The sequence below is a fragment of the Piliocolobus tephrosceles genome, chromosome 7, assembly GCF_002776525.5.
Source record: "Piliocolobus tephrosceles isolate RC106 chromosome 7, ASM277652v3, whole genome shotgun sequence".
Lineage (NCBI taxonomy): Eukaryota > Metazoa > Chordata > Mammalia > Primates > Cercopithecidae > Piliocolobus > Piliocolobus tephrosceles.
The window spans coordinates 24,084,618-24,105,536 of NC_045440.1; the positions used below are offsets into that span (position 1 = coordinate 24,084,618).

Here is a 20,919-nt window from a genome sequence, read left to right on the forward strand (position 1 = left end):
TAAGGAGTTTTGCTTGCCTTCTAATCTTCCCACCTCTTTCTCTCCACTTATACACTTTTGTTGGCAGTTGATCATTTCAAACTGATTTACTATTCTTAGATTTTCTATGATCTGTATTTTTAGAAACTAATTTTCATGTTTCCACTAAGTCTTATCACCATATTAACAATAATTTTTTGGACACTCTATATTTAACTGCTTTCTCGGCCAACCACCAATACTGCCATAGCACAACTTTTCCCATCTTGCATTCCTCATTGATTCAATGCTTCTGCAGTCAGGTGCTATCAATAAGAGTTAAATGCTGTCTGGGCCATTGAAATAAGAGAGTATCTTTTTGTCTTTTTCACACATAAATGGCAGCTGCTCTGGGTATAGAATAGTTCAGTATCCTCTCCCATTCAAGATCAACTTTCTGCTTATGCCACTGGTTCTCACTCCTCAAGGTGGAGACAGGAGAGCCTCAGGGTGACTGTTGGGGTCTTCCATCACTTCCTTGCCCTGCTGCTCTTTCCTAAGGGGGAATGAGGAGGCCAGCTGGAGCTCACATGTCCACCAGTACGACCCTGTGTGCACATGCCAGCACAACGGTGCAAAATTTCTGGCGTATTAATGACTTTAGCCTAGCTTCATGCATTATTACCAGATTTCCTTTATTTTTATGTTTTCCTGAAAGTATCTCTGATATATTCTGGGAGTGGGGGCCCATTAAACACTTGCACTCACAAGGTCATCTTACCTAGAAACACATGTAAGAATAGCCGTATGTTTAAGTAGAATCATCCTATAAACGTTTTGCTTCCACTTAGCATTATAATGTCAGCAATTTGGGCAGACTTTTTATTTAATAATGTGATTTTTAGTGGTGGTAATATGCAATAGTGAAAATCATTATTACCACCATTAGGATGTACTGAAGCCTTTCTATGTTAAGGGTACTCTGCTAAGCCTTTTAGGCACATCAGCTCATTCGATTCTGATTGCAATCCTATGATGTGGGTTTCATCCCCATTTTCAATGCAGTCCGAAGTGGTAAAGGTGGGATCTGTATCCTGCTTCTCTAACTTCAAAACCTGTGCTCTTAACCTTTCCTGCTGCAGAACCAGAGATGATGATCCTTGCATCCCGCTCTGGGCATCCTCCTCAGTTTCAAGAGCTACAGATTCAAGAGCATGAATGAAGCCCAGCCTGTGTTGCCTGACATCGTCACTGAGACCAGAAGGAGACCCCATGTGATATCGACCAGCAAACACGAACAGCTGCCCGGTGCTGCAGGGCAAACAGACTTGATGATGAAATTCTCAAAATTCATTGTTGCCTAATTTTTTTTTTTTTTTTTTTTTTTTTTTTTAGAAATATGCACCATTTTGCTAGCCAAAGTGCAGATTTTCTTAGAGAAAACAGGAAAAGTATTGATATGGGTACACTCACAACGTGCTGAATGCAAACTAAACAGATATCCCATAAGGCAGAAAATCTAACCCCTCCCTGTCTCCATTTCTGTCTTTGTCCCTTTCCGTCTGCATGGCTGTCCCCTGCCCTGGCAAGTGCACTGCCTCTCCCAAGAGCACTGTGGGGGTCCAGCCAGGGACCCCCAACACCACTGTCCTTATCCCTTGGTCCTCCCTGCTGCTCGCAGAGGAATTTTCTGGAGCTGGGCTCTAATCAGTGCACAGAGGTGGGATACAGATGAATTTTTTAAAAATATAATTTATCACACATTTGCACCCATTGTTCTCCCAACCAGATTGCAAACCACTAGGATACAGGGTCACGTCTGGTTTCTTTTGCCTGCCCTCCCTTCCCCAGCTCCCAAATTAGACACGGCAGAGTATCTTGACCACACTGGGTTGGCAATTCATGTTTTAAACTGAATAAGTAGATAAGGCATGATTGTCTATTTTTATGTTGTTTTTTGGCAGGTCCCTGCCAGACTTCATAGGCACAAACTATGGGATACATCTTGTGTGCATCAAAATGAGAGAGAGGACAGTAAAGCACAGTTGTCTACATAGACAGGGAAAATCACACTCACACATACACACACACAGAATTTCATTTAACCAAGTGCACATTGGAAGTAGAAAGCATGAAGTTGAAAGTACTCCAGCTCTGTTTAGCCAACAGTAAACCATAAGAGGGACCTCAGCCTTTAACACATGGCCGGGTTTGACAACCCTTTGGTTCCAGACTGACTTTCCCAACTGCTTTTGCGTCTTTTAGGTTCAGCTTCACCTTGAATCCCAACTTCCTCCCTCCCCCTCGCTACTTCCCTGGGCGTTCTCTGGCTTTTCAGCTCTGGTGTGAGCCAAGCAAAGCTCAATTAACTAATGAGGTGCCCAAGACCAGCACCAAGAGCGTCTCCAAGGGCCAACCAGGCCATTAACTGCCATCATCAGTGTAAATTTACAACCTCGCCTACCACATGGAGTGCAGGGATGCTGTGAAGTTCTGCCAACCCTTTGGCTGACAGGGATACAGAGAAGTGCTGGCAAGGCAAAAACAGAGTAAATTAAAAATATGCTTCAATCTATAGGCTCTATTTATCTATGTCTTTCTTTAGTAATATAACATTAAGGTAAAAGGTCATAGCCCCACTGAAATATAATTTATATTTACCTTTTATTAAATAATTATGGCATGGCATGAAGTTAAATATTACAGAAGCTAATCAAGAGGGAATTCAAGAGAGAAAACTCAGACATGAGAATTTCGTCTTTGCTATACATAGAATGTCTTAATCCTCCACTGGGAGTCATTCGGGTTTGCTTAAGGAGTTTAATAATACACATTTCAACTGCCACAGAATCTAAATCCCATTTGGATCAGCCTTAAAAAACTTTCATCAATACCTTGAGATTTCATAATATTTCTCTTGAGAGCCTGGATCTCATGTGCCATTTCTCATTTTGATTGCGGGTATAATATATGAGATTACTTACATATATCTTGGACCCAATAAATAGATATAAACTATAAGCAATGTGTGAATGGTTTCTTTTTTTAAGTAAATAATATTTAACTAAAAATATCTACTGGGAACCACTCTTCAAAAAAAAAAAAAAAAAAAAAAAGCTGGCTAGTGCTCAATATTAATTTTCCCAAAGGATTAGTGAGATATAAAATTCTACATGGTTTTAATTTTCTTTCCTTAAGAGGAGGCACAGAGAGCAGATAATGCTTACCCCATCTTATACTTCTACTTCTGTTTCACAAAAATGAAGGGGACCCTTGGTTAGAACCCTGTTCAGCCCTTAACAATTATGGCCTTGACACTGCAGGCTGGAGGTCATTTATGCTCTTGACCAGCAAGGGTACTGATTGCAAAGATGGCATCATCAAGGCCTGGTCGCTTTTCTTTGCAAAAATGTGAGAGAGGATGACGATGGGTGAGGGAAGATCTGAGTTCTCAACTGGGCTGCCACTCTGGGGATGTTGGCGGATCACACCACTGGCCTCGGTTGCAGGTTACTCACCAGTGAGTCTTCCCTTGGATCCTAGGATTACCATGGAGTCTGCAGATGGTCATCAGGAGGCCAATAAAAGTAGAAATTCTAAGCCTAGCCATGTGTTTCTGCATCTGTGCATTATCTGCAGAAAGGGAGCTTCATTTCATCAGATGTTCACAGAGCCCATGGTCTCCTAAGGGTGACAGCCCACAGAACTAGAGAATCCCTACAGTCCTAACTCTAAATTCCAACTTTCTTCAAGAATAAGGAAAACCATTGAAAGGTTTTCTTTGCACGGTAAGAAACAAAGCAAAAAAAAAAAAAAAAACAAAACAAAACAACAACAACAACAACAACAACAAAACCTTAAATCTATATAATGTGACTGCCATATAAACACAAGACCAAAAGACAGACATTGACTGGCAATGGAAGAGAAAACATGCTTTAACAGTACCTGCCACGTGGCTTTGGCCAAGGAGAATTACTCTCTGTTGACAGCATAGGAAGGCATGAAATGATCTGGCTTCGGGAGGAATTTAGATAAACACAGACGAGCTCCTGCCTTCATGCCACTTTAGGATGTCTCCGTCCTCTTTCCTTACGTAGTACTTTGTTCCCACATGTTCATTCCCATAAAGTCTGTCTTCCATGTGCTAGGATTTGGGTTCCCTTCTCTCTCCCTTGTCCTTCTTCCAATTTCCTGGTCCGATCATCTCCTTTCTGCCCTATTCCTCATGTGTCCAACATGCAAAGGCTACATTAAATTCGCACTTAAATGCTCCTAAGTTTTTCATTGCATATGATGGTGTGATGGGATAAAGCTGGTCCTAGCTTGGGAGCTGCCTTAGTTCCTGACACTAACAAATGACACCACCTTTATTGGGTCGCTTGGCCAGGTAAGGCTTTGGTTTATTTATCTGTGAAGACAAAGGATTGGGGTAAATGGCATCTAAGACCCCTTTCAAACTCTTACATTTTATGATTCTAAGGCTATCACTGATTTAGAGCAGCAGTTTTCTTCTCTGAGGAGTGCAGGGTAGAGCTGAAATCAAGAGTTGTTGAATTAAGTTGTCTTTAACCTTGGCTACATTGAAATCTCTTCCCACATCCATTTGTTTCAATGTAGCAAAAGTTCAGTGTCACCAATTTAAAAACAAAAAGGAACAGAGATAATATAGGAACACATTATTAAGAGGCGGTACCTGCCTTTGTGGACACAGGAACAAGAATATGAGGAGAGAACCAACAATGCACAAGCGAAAGATTAGACGGAAGCCTCTGATATTTAATTTTAAATGAAATATTAATTTAATATTTAATTACACTTTGGTTTCCAGAAAAACTGCAGCAGCAAGACAGATTATTTGAAGAAGGGAATAATATACATGGTTAAGGAGACAACTGTAAAAATTAAAGATAAATTTCAAGGGTAAATCTAAATGCCACAACGGAGCAGTTATAAATACGTTCTTGCTCTCTGCAATGTGTATTTAGAATATTACAGCCGAGTGCACCAGTCCATTAAGGGGCTGGGATGTCTCTAGTGAAACAACAGCCCCCTATTCTGGGGCTAACAACAGAGACATCATTCCTCAGACTCAGCTGAAGGATGTATCTGAATTTCACAAGAGGTGGGAGTGGAGACAACTTCAGTAAAAGTGTGGGCTACCAGGGGGGCTATTGACTCAACCTGTCTCCAGTTCGAACAGGGAATAGTTGTACTCGGGCCAGTTTCTGATGTCTGAATTGGGTATTTTTAACTAAAAATCAGATTCATTTCTTCAAAGGGACTTTTTTTTTTCCAGGATAATGCTATACGGGGAAAAAACAAATGCGAAGTGGATGAGCTATTAACATTTGAAATCCAGTTTGCACATCTGTGCAGCACAGCTTTATGAAGGCAGGCGCCACAATTCGCACAGAGCCTCGGGGAGGAGGCTGTTTGGGGTATGATTTGGGGGTATGTGGAAAAACCTCGGTCTCTAATTTTTCCTCCCAGCTGCTGCCTGTTCTTGCCTTAATCCTGTTGAACACTTTCCCCCAAATAACGAACAGGAAAAAAAAAGTTGTTTTTTGCTAAAGTAGAAGATAAGTAGTATTCTGGGAGAGGGGGTTAGTTAGCGTGAATTCTCTGGTTTCTTGGTGCATCTCAATTAGCAGGTCGTCTATGTAGACCTCTAAGTTCTCCTGCACACCTCTTATCAAGCACCTACTCTGCGTGTACCTGGGCCAGCTGGGGCGTGGTCAATCTCTTCTGCTCCTTTGGTCCACCTTTTATTATTTATCGCTTACAAGAACTTCTGGGTTCTTTTTTAAAAATTATTTATTTATTTATTTAAGAAACAAGGTTTCCCTCTGTTGCCCAGGCTGGAGTACAGTGATGCAATCATAGCTCACTGCAGCCTCGGTCTTCTGGGCTCATGCATTTCTCCCACCTTGGGCTCCCAAGAGCTGGGACTATAGGCCCCACACCCCGCCAGCCTGGCTAATTTTATTTTATTTTTTCAGAGATGGGATCTTGCCTGGGTTTGTCTCAAACTCCTGGCCTCAAGTGATCCTCTGGCCTCAGCCTCCCAAAGTACTGGAATTTCAGGTATTGAAAGGCTTCCACCCTTTAACACCTGCTTCCTTGTGACCCCCTGCCCCTCACCTGCAAAGTCCATGTTCTTGGGCTGCCTTGGCCTTCTCTGTCTCCTGCAAAAACCTGATCTCTAATCTAGATCGAGATATTCAGGGCACGATGTGGTAGGTCTTTCAAGAAGAATCCACATTTTCCAAAAGACACACAAAGAAGCCCAGCACTGTTGCAACAGCAATGAGGGAGGACGCTGCCCCGAGCTTCCCAGAGCTGCATGTATCCTCCCACCAGATGCTTACAACAGTGAATTGTGCTTGTGGTTCTATATTTATATACATAAATACCTTTACATATGTATATAATTTTATCTTTCTAATGGGGTAAGTATATCCCCATTTTTAGGTTAGAAAAATGGCACAAAGAATAGTTGTTTTTCCTGAAAGTTGGAATGCAAATTCCTGCCTCTTCACTCCGTCATCAGCTCTCTTCTATACAACAGCCTGCCCCAGCGCCAAGTTCTCTCAAGCTTAATAAAAATGTGGAGTTCATATTTCTTTGCCTCCTGCAACTTCAGTTATTTGTAGAGAGGATAATTTCTATGACTTCTAAAGAATTCAAGGCACTTCACAGGCTCTGAGTCTAGCATATCATACTGACTGGAGCCTCCCCTTCATGACTCCTGCTTTTTGAGTTTTCTAGAAAGTTCCACCTAAGAGCAGGCATTACTATTGTGTTCACGGTGAAAAGACCCAGTCTCCTAAGAACGCTCCCATGGGTAGAGTGCTTATAAGCCAAAAAGTCTCTACAACAGCCTCATAAGCAGAACTTAGGTCTCACAAACTCATTTCTTTAAAATATACATTCCCTAAATTAGTTCAACCACCATGGAAGACAGGTCCTCAATCCTTAAGGATCTGCCATTTGACTTGGCAATCCCATTACTAGGTATATACCCAAAGGAATATAAATCATTCTATTATAAAGAAACATGCACACATATGTTTGTTGAAGCACTATTCACAAAAGCAAAGACTTGGAACCAACCCAAATGCCCATCAATGATAGACTGGATAACGAAAATGTGGTATATATACACTGTGGAATACTATGCAGCCATAAAAAGGAATGAGAGCATGTCATTTGCAGGGACATGGATGAAGCTGGAAGCCATCATCCTCAGCAAACTAACACAGGAACAGAAAACCAAACACCGCATGTTCTCACTCATAAGTGGGAGCTGAACAATGAGAACACGTGGACACAGGAGGGGAACAGCATGCACTGTTGGCAGGTGGGGTTGGGCAGGGAGAGGAACAGCATCAGGACAAGTAGCTAATGCACGCAGGGTGCGTTATAATAGCTAATAGCTAGGTGATGGATCGATCTGTGCAGAAAACCACCATGGCACACGTATACCTATGTAACAAATCTGTACGTCCTGCACATGTATCCCAGAACTTAAAGTAAAATAAAACTTAAAATATAACAATAAAAAATAAAATAAAATACAGATTCTCAGACCCTCTCAGGAGAGTAGCAAAAATATTCCCATATTACAATCTGAAAACCAGGGCCCAGGTAAGGCATCTTCTGAGACACCCTTCATGCTCACCGGCCACATCCTATTTCCTGTGCACCTCTCCAGAGTAACAGCCCAAGAGCCAAGGCATCATCTGCCAAGTAAAACAAGACAAGACCAAACAGATGGCCTTGGTATCATTTTTTCTAACAAACTGTACAGTATTGGGAAGTAGTACAGGTAGGTGTTAAGAGCAGAACTTTGGAATAAGACATCTAGGATTCATCATAGCTTGGTGACCTTAGGCAAGTGACTTAATTTCTGTAGGTAGCAGGATCTCAACTATGAGGTTGAGATACTCATCGAACTGTCATCACAGACAAAGGTGGTGATACTCGAGCCTGTAGGACAGAGCCTTGCCTTATGTGCTTAATAGATGACAGATGTGATTATTGAACTACTGTCATTTTTGCTTATTATTCTGTCTTATGATAGAACTTACAAAAGACTTCTTAACCAGCTGTCTAATGTGTAGCCCAGGAACAATAGTGAAAAGCTATGCTCATTTACCCCCATGTCTTCACACATTGTGTTTTGCCCTGGATTCTGTGGTTGGTGCAGATTTGACAGTTAGAGACAATGACCTTTCCACCCCCAAATACCATGCTCTGATATCCTCTCCCTGCATACTCGCTGCCACCTGAAGTCAAGACAGCCAAGAAGTCCCTGCACAACCAGTCACTGTGGTTCTATTGGGTGCCCCTACTAGGATTATTTTTCTGCATTGCCAGTTCTCTATGGAAAAGTCTGCGAGGAAAACAGAGGATCTCTTCTCCTCTTCTCTCTGCCTAGCCTGGCATACTTCCTCCAGGTCTCAAACCAGTTAAGAGGCAACTGGACTTTCCCTAATGAGCCCTGTTCTCATGTGGCTCTCTCAATTGTGCAGGAGCAAGTTGCACGTTAGCAAACCATGGTTAGTGGAAAATAGACCTGCAAAGTCACATGTGCAAAGAAAATGTGTTATTTTTCAGAGCCCTGAGGTTGTTTGTGCTGTAGTTGGCAGTGGCAACCATGGGGGTGTGGCTAATTAACCAGGTACACCTAATAATGGGCTTGGCTCTGTCATGGTGGTATATCCTTGGATACAGAAAATGTCAACAGTTGGACTATAGACCACAGAGTGTGTGCAGTGGGGCACCGGTGGAAAGAGGAAAGGTTTTCTGGAGTCTCCTGCAGGACTCTCCCTCTAGAAAGTTCTACATAAGAGTAAACACTAATATTGTGCTCCTGGTGAACGGACCCAGTCTCATAAGAACCCTCCCATGGGTGGAGTGCTTTATAGGCCAGAAAGCCTCTCCAACAGCCTCAGGAGCAGAACTCAGGTTTCTCAAACTCATTTCTTTGTTTAAAATACAGATTCCCAGACTCTGTCAGAAGAGTATGATTTGGTATTGTCTGGAATGGTGCCAAGCATAATTCTTATGATCAGCCAAATTAGGGAAACACCTTTGGGTAACAGCATAATTGGCACCAGAGCTTTACAGATGATGGAAATGAGGCTCAGAGAGATCAGTGATCGGGTGAAAGTAGACACAAGCAGTGGACCACTAGGCCAGCCCCTGAAGGCAGCGCTTCCGGCTGGTCCAATGCATCTCCTCTCAGATCCTGTCCTGCTCACAGCACTCACTCTGCACCTTTTAAAACCCTCTAGGTTTCAAGTTTTGCCTTTTCCTCCGGAACCAGAATGACTTTTTGTCCACCTTGCCATTGGAGCTGAGTGGTTCGTCTAGGCCTACCGCAGCCTAGGAGCACTGTTCTACAGTGAAGCGGCCCAGGCGTCCAGGGTTCATGGGTCAGTGCTTCAGGGTGGCTGGAAAGCCGGGAGGGCTTTGTCCTTCTCCTCCTAGGGAACAGGCCATGGCTCTCCAGGTGACCAAAGTGAAGACTCAGCTCTGAGGTGGAACAGCCCATCAGCAGGTTCCTGTGGAAGCACTGATGGTGGATTAAGACGCAATTGGCTTTTCACGTCAGTAGCTGCCAGTTCAGTGGGGAAGACAGGAGGCCACCAAAGCATTTCCTGTGGGATCTAGAACCCTCCATGGATGACATCAGCTTCCTGTTTCCGCCAGCCCAGGCGGTACTTCGCTCAGCCGTCTGGGGGTGGAAGTTTTCCTAGAGAGTGGCCAGACTCCTGAGCCATCCCTGACAGCATTTGTAGTTTTGACTCTTCTTTATTCGTGAACGAACAAACTCCTGGGTCCCTCCCCTCCTCACCCCGACTGCCCCCGAAGGCCCTTCCTTCTCAAAGGCGGTTTCTGGAAGAAGTACCACCAGCTATCAGGCTAGAAATACTTTGTACCTGAAAAATCAAGTTTACTAATGTGCATTGTTTCAGTATTTAAAGGTGTGACACTATATTGTGCCATACTTTATTCTTCTATCTATCTATCTATCTATCTATCTATCTATCTATCTATCTATCTATTTATTTATTTATTTATTTATTTCCTGAGACGGAGTCTCGCTTTGTCGCCCAGGCTGGAGTGCAGTGGCCGGATCTCAGCTCACTGCAAGCTCCGCCTCCCAGGTTTAGCCATTCTCCTGCCTCAGCCTCCAGAGTAGCTGGGACTATAGCCGCCCGCCACCTCGCCCGGCTGGTTCTAATTTTTAAATTATTTAATTTTACTAGAAAATAGATACAAGTAAGCAACATAAAAAAATTTGAATAACAACAACACTGAGAAACCACCATTGTTCAACATCTCGGCATGCAGAATTCTGTACCCTACTAGGGTTGTTTGTAAAACTACTCATTTTTCATATATCTAAACATTGGGTCATATCACGCAGACTATTTTAAAGCTCCTTTAAAACCCATATCACAGATGCCTTTCATGTAAATAAATATCCATCCATGGCATTATTTTTAATGTCTCTAAAAAAGTGTAGAAGACGTTCTCTTATTTGTTTAATGAATCCCCTAATGTACAATGAGGATATTTTCTTTTTCTTTTTTTTTTAATGTAGTATGAAAGGACAAGCCTTGAGTATTTATTACCTTTGTTTTTAACATAATGTTCAATTTGCTTACATAATTTAACAGCAAAATTGCTGAAACTTTGCCAGTTCTTGTGAGCCTGTGTGAGCTGACTCCAGCATGTCAACGCCTCTGTTCCTCCTAGTTGCCAGAACTGTACACTTCCCCATATTAGTCTAGATGTGTTTCCTCGGTTGCAGGATGATTTCAGAAATTCCCTACTACAACTTGTTTGGTTTTAAGATTCACACTGAGGATACTTTCAATTTTTCATTATAATAAACTCCCATGAACGGTCTTCCAGCAAACTCAGTTATTTCCTAGGTAGACATTTCTAGAAGTAGAATTGCTGGGTCAAAGGGCACATACATCTTCAGGTGTTCTCTTATCAAATTTACACTCCTGCAATAGTATCTTAGATAGTTATGATACCTACCCATCTCCTTATAGCTCTGTCACCCACGTCCAGGTGTGTCTTTGAAACACTAGAGATACCAGAGCTCTACATGCGGAAAGTGTCCTGGAACAAGACCCACTCTCCAGCTGACTTCAGGGACAGCCCTGGTTTCCTCCTACCCTGACCACTTCTTTTCAGGCTCCTTCCCAGGTTCCTTCTGTCGTCTTTAATCCTGCATGCTGGTATTCCCAAGATGCCATATTTGGACTTCTCTACTCCTCCATGGCGATCTCATCTGGTCCTATGGCTTTAAATCCTGTCTAGAGTATCCTGCAGTAGTATCTTAGAAAGTCCCCATTGTCTTTGAATTTTGTCAACCTGAGTATTTTCATTTGTTTAAAAGAAAATCTTTGCCAACTTGATAGGGAAAAAAAGGTGGTCTTGTTGCCTTAATTTGCATTTATTTATTAATGTGGTTGGGATTTTTTATTATAAAAGGTTTATTTGTTTACTTATCTTCCTTCCTGAATTTAACTCTTGATGTTCATTGCTAGCTTTCTAGTTGGGTATTTGTCTTTTCCTCTTTAATTTCTAAGATACCTAATGTTCTCCTCTTTTTCCACAATGTATAACATAGCAGTTAACAACCAGTAGGCACAAAATAAATTTTTTTCTGAATAAAGGAAAAAATCTTTTTATAATTAAGATAATAGGCCACGTAGAGCAAATATGTTCTCAGGTTGTCCTTTTCCCTTTAATGCCTGGCATATTGACACAAACATTTTCCTTTTACGTAATCATATCTTTTGCTTGATGGTGCCTGTCTTTGGCCTCAATGTTAACAAGTCTCAAAATGATAATTACTCTTTAAATCTGTAATCTTCTGAAATGTCTACATTTTTAATAAAAATATTTAATTTGAATACATTTTAGTTTATATGCTATGAAATTTAAAATCTAACTTTCTCTTTTAATGCTTAACTAGTTGACCCAGCACATTTGTTAAGCATTCCATCTTTTCTACGTTGACCTGACCTGGCTTCCCTCACCTACTAATACCTAAGTATTTATACCCTTAATGTGTGCAAAGTGTTTATTTTTTAAATGTTCTCTTCTGTTGCATGACATTTCTGTATGTTCCTACAAAGCCCCATATTCTTTTAATTATTGAAACTTAAAATAGGTTTTAATGTCTGGCAGGGCAAGGTCCTCTCATTTTTCAAAATCCTCTTTTAGCACCTTTCCTTCCCAGGTGAACTTTTGTAAAGTTTCCCCAAACATTTTGTTGGTATTTTGATTGGCACTGTGTTAAATGTATTCATTAATCGACATCTTTACAATATTAAATCTTCCCACCTCTCCACCAGCTGGAAGTATTTTGTCCTTCCTCTGAACTCCCTTAGCACGTTATACCTTTAAAAAAAAAAATCACTTTCTAAACTATACCCACCCAATTTTTCAACTCTGAAACCTGAGCGTCGTCCCCTCCCTCCCCTCCCCAACCTTCACCCCATCCAATCAATCAAGTTGTGTCAATGCTACCTCCTAAATTTTATCCACTTCTGCCTGTCCCCACCGCCAGCACTCTGCTCCAAGCTACCATCATTTCTGGCCTGGGCCACCCCACTGGCCTCCAAGTGACCTCCCTGCATCCAACCTGGCTTCCAAGCTATCCTCTGCACTGTAGCCAAAATGATCTTTTAAAAGGCAAATCTGATGGTGGAATATTCCCAAAGCTTCCCACCGCGCTTGAAGAAGAGCTGAAAAAAACAAGCCTTGACGTGACCTGGCCCCTGCCCTCCCTTGCAGCTTGAATGCAGCCTCTCTTAAACTTATTCTTTCTGCTCTGTTCATAAAATATATCCAATGTTCTTGCCTATCCCAGGGCCTTTGCACATACTGTTTCCTCTCGTCTATTCTAAATCCTCCCCATCAACTCAGTTTAAGGAGGTTCAATTCCCCTGGCATATGTTCCCCGCATCCTACACAACTCCTTTTAGTCCTCATCAGGTTGGCAATTCCTTGTTTAATTCAGTCTCCATACTGATAAGGCTAATGTTAATGCTACAGAAGTACTGGCAAGGGAATGGTGTGGTACCTTTAAATGATATGGAAGTGGGGAATGGAAGTGCTGGGGAAGGGAAGGCTTGGTCCCTGGCTAGGGTTCCACCCCGGGCCTGTGCCCATGAACCTAAGTGAGGACAGGCATTTTTGCTTTCCTGCCCAAATGTTGCATTTCCCAAGACCATCCTGGCCTGCCATGCCCCCATTCTGTGCCTATATATACCCCAAGACCCTAGAAGGCAGACATACATCAGCGGAGGAACACCTGGCCAGCTGGACATCCAGAGGAACGCACCAACAGGCACTGGCAGGCCACCAACCGGCAGAACAACACAGAATGGGGCTGGGGCAGTCGGAGGAGAACCTGGGCTGCCGAGAGGCCGGGCGCAAACCATCTCCCTTCTGGCTCCCCCATCTGCTGAGAGCTACCTCTCCTCGATAAAACCTTGCACTCATTCTCCAAGCCCAGGTGTGATCCAATTCTTCCGCTACACCAAAGCAAGAACCTTGGAATATGAAAGCCCTCTGTCCTTGTGATAAGACAGGGATCTAATTGAGCTGAGTAACACAAGCCGCCTATGGAAAGCTAAATTAAAAAGAACACCTGTAACACACCCCCACTGGGGCTTCAGCAGTAAACATTCACCCCTAGACACTGCCATGGGGTCAGAGCCCCACAGCCTGCCCGTCTGCATGCTCCCCTAGAGGTTTGAGCAGTGGGGCACTGAAGAAGCGAGCCACAGCCCCATCGCACACCCTGCGAGGGAGACAAGGGGACTTTTCCCATTTCAGTAATAATAAGAATAATATAAATAATAAACCACTTTTTGACTAATAAGATATGGGCCATTCTATCCACTCTCTATCCCAGGTACTTTCCATGAAGAGGCCTGGCTGCACCAGCTTGTGAAGGCAGGTGGTGAAGTTTTCAGGAACGTCGTGAGCTACTTGAGTGGTAGCTTGCAATCTGCCATGGTGAGAGTATTTGACCATGGAAATCAGTAAATGGTATAAACCCATGCCTTAAAAAAGAAAATCACCTTCCTGAAGAGCCAGTTGTTAAACCTTTGCCAGCCCACCACAGTTGCCATGCACTGTATCCTTTAGTCCTCAGCTCTGTAGGTAGCCCATTTTACAGATGGGGGGAAAAGAGGTTAAGTCACTTCCCCAAGATTCAAGAACAATTCAGGAGGCAAGCCACGCTATGAGTCCAGGTATCTAATTCCAGAGCATGAGCAGTTCAACTTTATGTCAGCGTGTTGTAACGTCAGGAAGGTGGGAGACCCTGGTTTGACTTCTCTCCGATAGCCCCAGCATAGAGCTCAACGTTGAGCACAGCGAGCATCGCTCAATAAACATACACTTCACGCAAAAGTTGTTAATGTCTCAGCACATGAAGAAAACAGAGATATTTTCTGATATGGCTTGCTAAAGTAGCATCAGAAAGACACCAGGCACGATGGCCAGAGGCCTGAATCTTGGTTCTAATGCCATCTTTAATTCAACAGGCAATTACTAGCAAATCACTTCTGCTTAGGTTTCAGTTTTCTCTTCTGCAAAAGAAGGACTTTGACTAGATGATCTTCATAGTCCCTTAATCTCTCAAATTATTTGAATTTACATATAACATAACATCTGTTATTTTCACAGGTGTATAGGCTCCTCTTTTGCTAGGTACTGTGTTTCCAAGATCTGTCGACCACAGCCTCCTCATTCTGTCTGGCAAATTCCTACTTTGCTTCAAAAATGTCATCTATTACTACCTCCTCTGGGAAGCCTTCCCTGATTCCCCAAAGCTAGTCACTCCCTGCATAGTGCCCCTATAACCCTTTTTTAATTTTAGGGGCTGAATCTAATTATTATAATGTAACAGTAGCCACCTCCCATTGTTGTTGTTGTTGTTGTTGTTTTTCACTTTTGTCATCTCCCATTCTAGAACTGTAAGCTGATAGAGGTGTACTGATATTATTGATTTTGTGTGTTCAGAGCATGTGTTTGTTGAGTAAATGAATGGGTGACACTTCTTCCTGGGTCCTACCTTCAGAAATTCATGTCTAATTGGTCTGGGGTTTGACCTGGGCACTGATCATTTACGGTGTGGCCAAGGGTGAGGACCTCTTTTACACACGCACACACACACGTACACAACACCTGGTTCCAACTGTCTACATCAATGGCCCTACTCATTATTGAGATTGTTCTTTACTTCAATAGAGAGTTGAGGATTGGCTGCAATGTGCCTGTTATGATACCTACCCATCTCCTTATAGGCCAGCTCCATCACCCATGTCTAGGGGTGTCTTTGAAACACTAGAGATATCAGAAGCTCTACATGCAAAAAGTGTCCTGGAATAAGACTCACTCTCCAACTGACTTCAGGGATAGCCCACGCTCCTGGTTTCCTCCTACCCTGACCACTCTTTCTCAGGCTCCTTCCCAGGTTCCTCCTGTCATCTGTAATCCTGCATGCTGGTGTTCCCAAGGCACCATATTTGGACTTCTCCACCCTATCATGGTAATCTCATCCGGTCCTGTGGCTTTAAATCCTGTCTAGATGCTGGTTGCTCGTCTGCTCAACACCTTCCATGTCTTCCCATCCAAAGTCCTTGCCCTGCCTGACTTTCCAACCTCATCTCCCATCACTCTCTTCCCCACTGACTGCACTCCAGCCACACGGGCATTCTTGCTCTTCCCCATCAACACCAGGCCCCCCACCCACTTGTAATCTTGCTGTACCCTCTACCTGTGACAACCCCCTTCCCCCAGATTCACGGACTTCCAGGCACTTCTCCAGTGAATACCAGTGGACCAAACAGAAAACCCAGCCCCAAGGGAGCTCCCGCGATGGAGGAGGGAATGTGGATGGAGAGGAGGATGGAGGAAGGAGAGAAGGGCGGATGGATTTCCACAGCTGGCCCCATCCTGGGATTCAGGTCTCTGCTCCATGTCCCCTCCTAGAGAGGTCTCCCTAACCAGCCTGCCCAACCCTCCCTCACTCTCCTTCCCTTACTTCTCACTATCTGAAATTATATCACTTATTTTCTTTCTTATCTGTCTTCCCCCCTATAATATAAGCTTTATGAAGATGGGGGACTTTACCTTCCTCCCTTCTATACCCCAGAGCTTAGAGCTGTGCCAGCCCATGGCAGGCAGGTCATAAATACTAGCTTGAATGAATGAACTACATCCCTTTGGAGCTGGAACAGTAATTTTTTTATTGTGACTGTGACAGAATCTCCCATAGAACCACAGAAAATAACACCTGAGATGTGCTTATCTCAGGACAGAAAATTCAAAGGCTAAATTTTAAATAAATAGACCTAAAAATTACCTCTTTCCATCTACTCCTAATTGGTAGCTAGCCAGACATTGACAATTTAACAAGAGTAGGAATCAGAGCACAAATGAGAGACTATACTATCTATAAAATAATATTATTAAAAATTTATAATATGCCTGCTATATTTTTTGGTTTATATATTTCTTTCTCTATACTCTTTATTTTCTCTGTCAAAGTATAATACCTCATTGATCTTCCTGCCTCTAGTTGTTCCCCAATTAACTCAGTCTTTATATCAACACCGTTTCTTTTTTTGAAGACAATATCTTTGAGTTACTCTTCCTTGCACAGAAACCCTCAATGCCTTCTTATTTCCTGACAAGTCAAGTCTAAACTCCCTTACAAGGCTTCTTTTGTTTTTAACTTTAAAAAAATGTGGTAAAATACACATAACATACAATTTACCATCTTAATCACTTTTAAGTGTACAGCTCAAATGGGCTAAGTAGTTCACATTGCTGTACAACCATCATCACCATCCATATCCAGAACTCTTTTTGTCTTGCAAAACTGAATCTCTGGACCCATTAAACAAATCCCCAATTTCCCCTCCCTTAACCCTTGGTACCCACCATTTGACTTTCCGTCTCTAGGAATTTGACTACACTAGGTACTACATAAGGTTTTTAAGCTGTTTTATGTTTTGTTTCACTCCCATGCTGATATGGTTTGACTGTGTCCCCACCCAAATCTCACCTTGAATTGTAGCTCCCATAATTCCCATGTGTTGTGGGAGGGACCCGGTGGGAGAGAGTTGAATCATGGGGGCAGTTTCCCCCATACTGTTCTCATGGTAGTGAATAAGTCTCACGATATCTGATGATTTTATAGGGGGTTTCCCCTTTTGCTTGGTTCTCATTCTCTCATCTGCTGCCATGTAAGATGTGCCTTTCGCCTTCTGCCATGATTGTGAGGCCTCCCCAGCCACATGGAACTGTGAGTCCATGGAACCTCTTTTTCTTTACAAATTACCTAGTCTCGGGTATGTCTTTATCAGCAGCATGAAAATGGACTAATACACACGCCTAGCACATGTAGGATAAGTTCTAGTGTAAGTACAAAATGCATTGCCACAGCTGTCAGACGAGCTTTTGGTCCTGTAGGAATGTGCTCACCTCACCCTGTGGCCTTTGCCTATGTGATTACCATAGTGAGAACATTCTCCCTTTCTCTCTTTGCCCATCCAAATTCTCCCTGTCCTTAAATATGGTCTTCAATTTTCGTATCTTCCTTGGCACCTCACCCCATTACTCTTGTCCATACTAAACTCTTTCTGAAACTCATATTCCGTTCATTGGAAATACCAAACATTTCAAATTTATGAATTCACCAGCTGTTCTTCGCAATATACCGTTGTCTCCTTCAAAAGTTTCTAAACTTCCAAATGGGGAAGGGATCAAGTCTTACATGTCATCCGTACCCTTCGCTTAGAAAAAGCAATTGATACAAAGTAGAAGTTCAACAAATATTGACTAACAGATGATTTTTACCTTCTTGAAGTTTTAAAATACTTCAAATTGCTCTCCAACGTCACTGGGCAACTCTCTTGAATCTTTTCAAGAAAATGTAGTTACAGCCAATAACTCTCCATTGTTTAATCTGACCACGTGGATAAAAGATGGTTCTAGCATGGTTCTAATAGAGTTAAATTTGTAGAGGTGTGTTCCTGAAATGAGCTGCTGTGATCTCCCAGATCATGCAGAAGTTGCTTAAGTAAAATACTAATTGAGAAGTGAACCTTCACATCACCATTCAACATCTATCACTCAGCTCACTCTTTCCACACCAGTAAAAAGACCTAGAAACATCAGGATGCTGGGAATTAGCGCAAAGGCAAACCAGAAGCCAGCCTCTCTTGGCATCATTTTCTCACCTACCTGTGTAAATGAACCTTCCTGGGGCTCCTTTGCAGAACTGTTTAGATTTATAAGATAATGTCACCTCCACCACGCCTGGGATGTGCCGGGGAGGAGTCTGTACTCTGATGGCATGAGGGGTTATTAGCTGAGGAATGAATAGGCAGGGAAATAAAATACCCATTAGACAAGCCATCACCCAGGACATAAGGTGTACAGCGTCTCCCACTGTTGCTCCCTAGGGGCTTCTTTCTCTCTGCTCTACTCTAACTGTAGTACTTCTAGCTCCAAATGCACTCTGAACATCCCTGTCCTGTCTCTGTCTGTCTGTGTATGTGTGTCTCTGTCTGTCCCTCTGTGTGTGTGTGTGTGTCTCTCTCTCTCTCTCTCCCCCCCCCCCCCCCCTCCCCCCAACCTTGGAATTTCCTCTCAACTCAACCAATCTAGGTCCTTTATTTCTACAAGCCCAGCCCAAGTCCCTCTCACCTCCTGCTACCAACCCCACCCTCATCCCTGGAATCCTTTCCTCTGCTGAACTCCTATCCTGTTTATGACTTCAAATATTGATCTGGCAAGTTCCAACTCCAACTTAGCACTGTCACTGATCTTTTTGTAATGTTTTATATTATGATGAAAGTCAAACACATCCAATTTAGAACATTTGGAAATTATAGAAAAATATTTTTTAAAAATTAACATCATAGAGATGATCAATATCAACATTTGTTATGTTTCTAGTACCCTTCTATAAATGTGTGCTATATAACTAGATTTTACATCCATAGGCACTATTCCTTATTTTTTTTTTTCTGCTTAGTATTACAGTGTGAGCATATCCTTTCTCCTGTATCATTTGAAGTTTTTCGAAACATTTTTTAACAGTGGAGTGATATTCCATCACTTTACAATTCTAGATTTCTAAGTTTTCACCATTTTAAATAATACTTCAGTGGATACTTATCTTCTTAAGAAACTCATGCCCGATTTGCTATGACTTCTATGCTTTTTTACCCTTGGTGTTTGTGCTGCTGATGCTCTAGGAATGACTAGTTTCCCAGATCAAAACAATCTTTGGGCGAAAGGAAATCAGAGTAAGCCTGATGCCTCTGCCTACCTCGCTCCATACAAGCATGGTCCCAAACACCACTTGGAGACCATCAAAGAAGTTGTCCCCAATGATGATGACCATGGCTCCTCCTGTGGTCCAGCCTTCACTCGGGCTAATGGCTTTGATGCAGGGGGTAGCTAAGAAGACAGGAAAGAAAAAGTCAGGTTTGTTCTTTCATGGGTGTCCAACTTTTTGGCTTCCCAGGCCCACGTTGGAAGAAGAAGAATTGTCTTGGGCCACATATAAAATACACTAATGCTAACGATAACTGATGAGCTAAAAAACAAACAAACAAAAAAGGTTCATGTATAATTTTTGTGATATCCCCCACCACAGATAAGAAAAAGAATCCTTGCCTTCAAAGGACTGGACACACCACAAATAAACAAAAAGTCCTTGCATTCAAAGGGCTGGACACTGTGTATGGCTGAAGCTTAGAGTGTTGGGGATGGGCTGCTTTTGAAAGCTGTTGGTCATTCCAAGAAGTTCAAGCTGAGATTTGTTGACTTGCCATCATTCCCTAATTGGCTGTTGGTTTTCACCGAGTCATTAAAGCCTAATGAGTTGACCATTATGTATGAAAAAGTAAAACACTTAGGTAATTGTGCAAAGGGTGTTTGAAAAACCCTGTTGTTTTTGCCCTTATTTTTATAAGTTGATCACACTGGAAATGTGTAAATCCCCTTTCTCTCCCCACCTCCTCTGCCCTAAGATGTTAAGATTTACAAGGCCTGTTAATGGGTCAGAGAGAGAGGGAGAAAGCAAAATCTATCATAGTTGAAGGCTTTTTTCAGCTCTATCAAGAGACAATTTCTAATCACTCTACTAACTTTGTAGGAAGGATTTTCCCCACTTCTTCCATATGCTCCAGGCCTCTGGACTTTATATCCCAACAGGAACCCAATATGGTTTTCAGGCCATAACTAAAGTCAATCCATCACTCCATTTCCAAAGTTGACAGGGTCAAAGGTAGAGGAGAACTTTGGCAGGACTCCAAAAACATGAGCCCCCTTTGAACAGCCAGTCAATCACATCCAATCAGTCAAAAGAAACTGGATGGGTTCCTAGTCCTGAACTCTGGGATTTTCTTCTCCCCTTTCAGTGCTCACTGTGGGAGAATTAACACCACTCCAAATTCTTTACTGATTCAATCATTTTCTTTCAGTTCATTAATTCCTGTTTACAGTGATACAAGATACATTTTCAGGCTGAGTTAGCGTGGGAGGTGGGGTTGGGTGGTAATATATAACAAAGCATCACGCTAGAATAGTAGCCTAATTTGACCATACATTCTGTCTTATAAGGTCTTTCTATACCACTGAGTTGGGGCATGCAGAAGGAAGGGGAATAACTAAAATGGAATTTACTTAGATTTGTCAGTTATCTTCATCGATATACTTTAATTTTTTGGACAACTTGAAGTTTAACAGTTACCAGTATTTCTAATTACTTTAATGCACTTGGAAAACTACCCAGAACAGACCATGATTTCTTCTTGTCCAAGCAAACAAAAATCAATTAGCGTCAGTTTCTTTCCAAACATTGTTTTGTTTTGCCTACAATCTGTT

General features: G+C 42.4%; 1 protein-coding gene across 7 annotated transcripts in view; it reads right to left on the reverse strand.

The window, feature by feature from the left end:
- Positions 1 to 20,919, reverse strand: part of EBF2 (EBF transcription factor 2) — a 202,060-nt gene that overhangs the window by 25,117 nt on the left and 156,024 nt on the right. For 6 of the 7 annotated variants that reach the window (XM_023216867.3, XM_023216869.2, XM_031935949.1 and 3 more), the window contains 2 exons: positions 19,358 to 19,488; positions 18,265 to 18,391 (listed from right to left, as the gene is read on the reverse strand). In XM_023216867.3, the coding sequence (XP_023072635.1) occupies positions 18,265 to 18,391; positions 19,358 to 19,488 (258 nt within the window). Of the gene's footprint in view, positions 1 to 18,264; positions 18,392 to 19,357; positions 19,490 to 20,919 lie in introns of all 7 variants that reach the window. The other variant, XM_023216866.2, reaches the window with a different exon arrangement.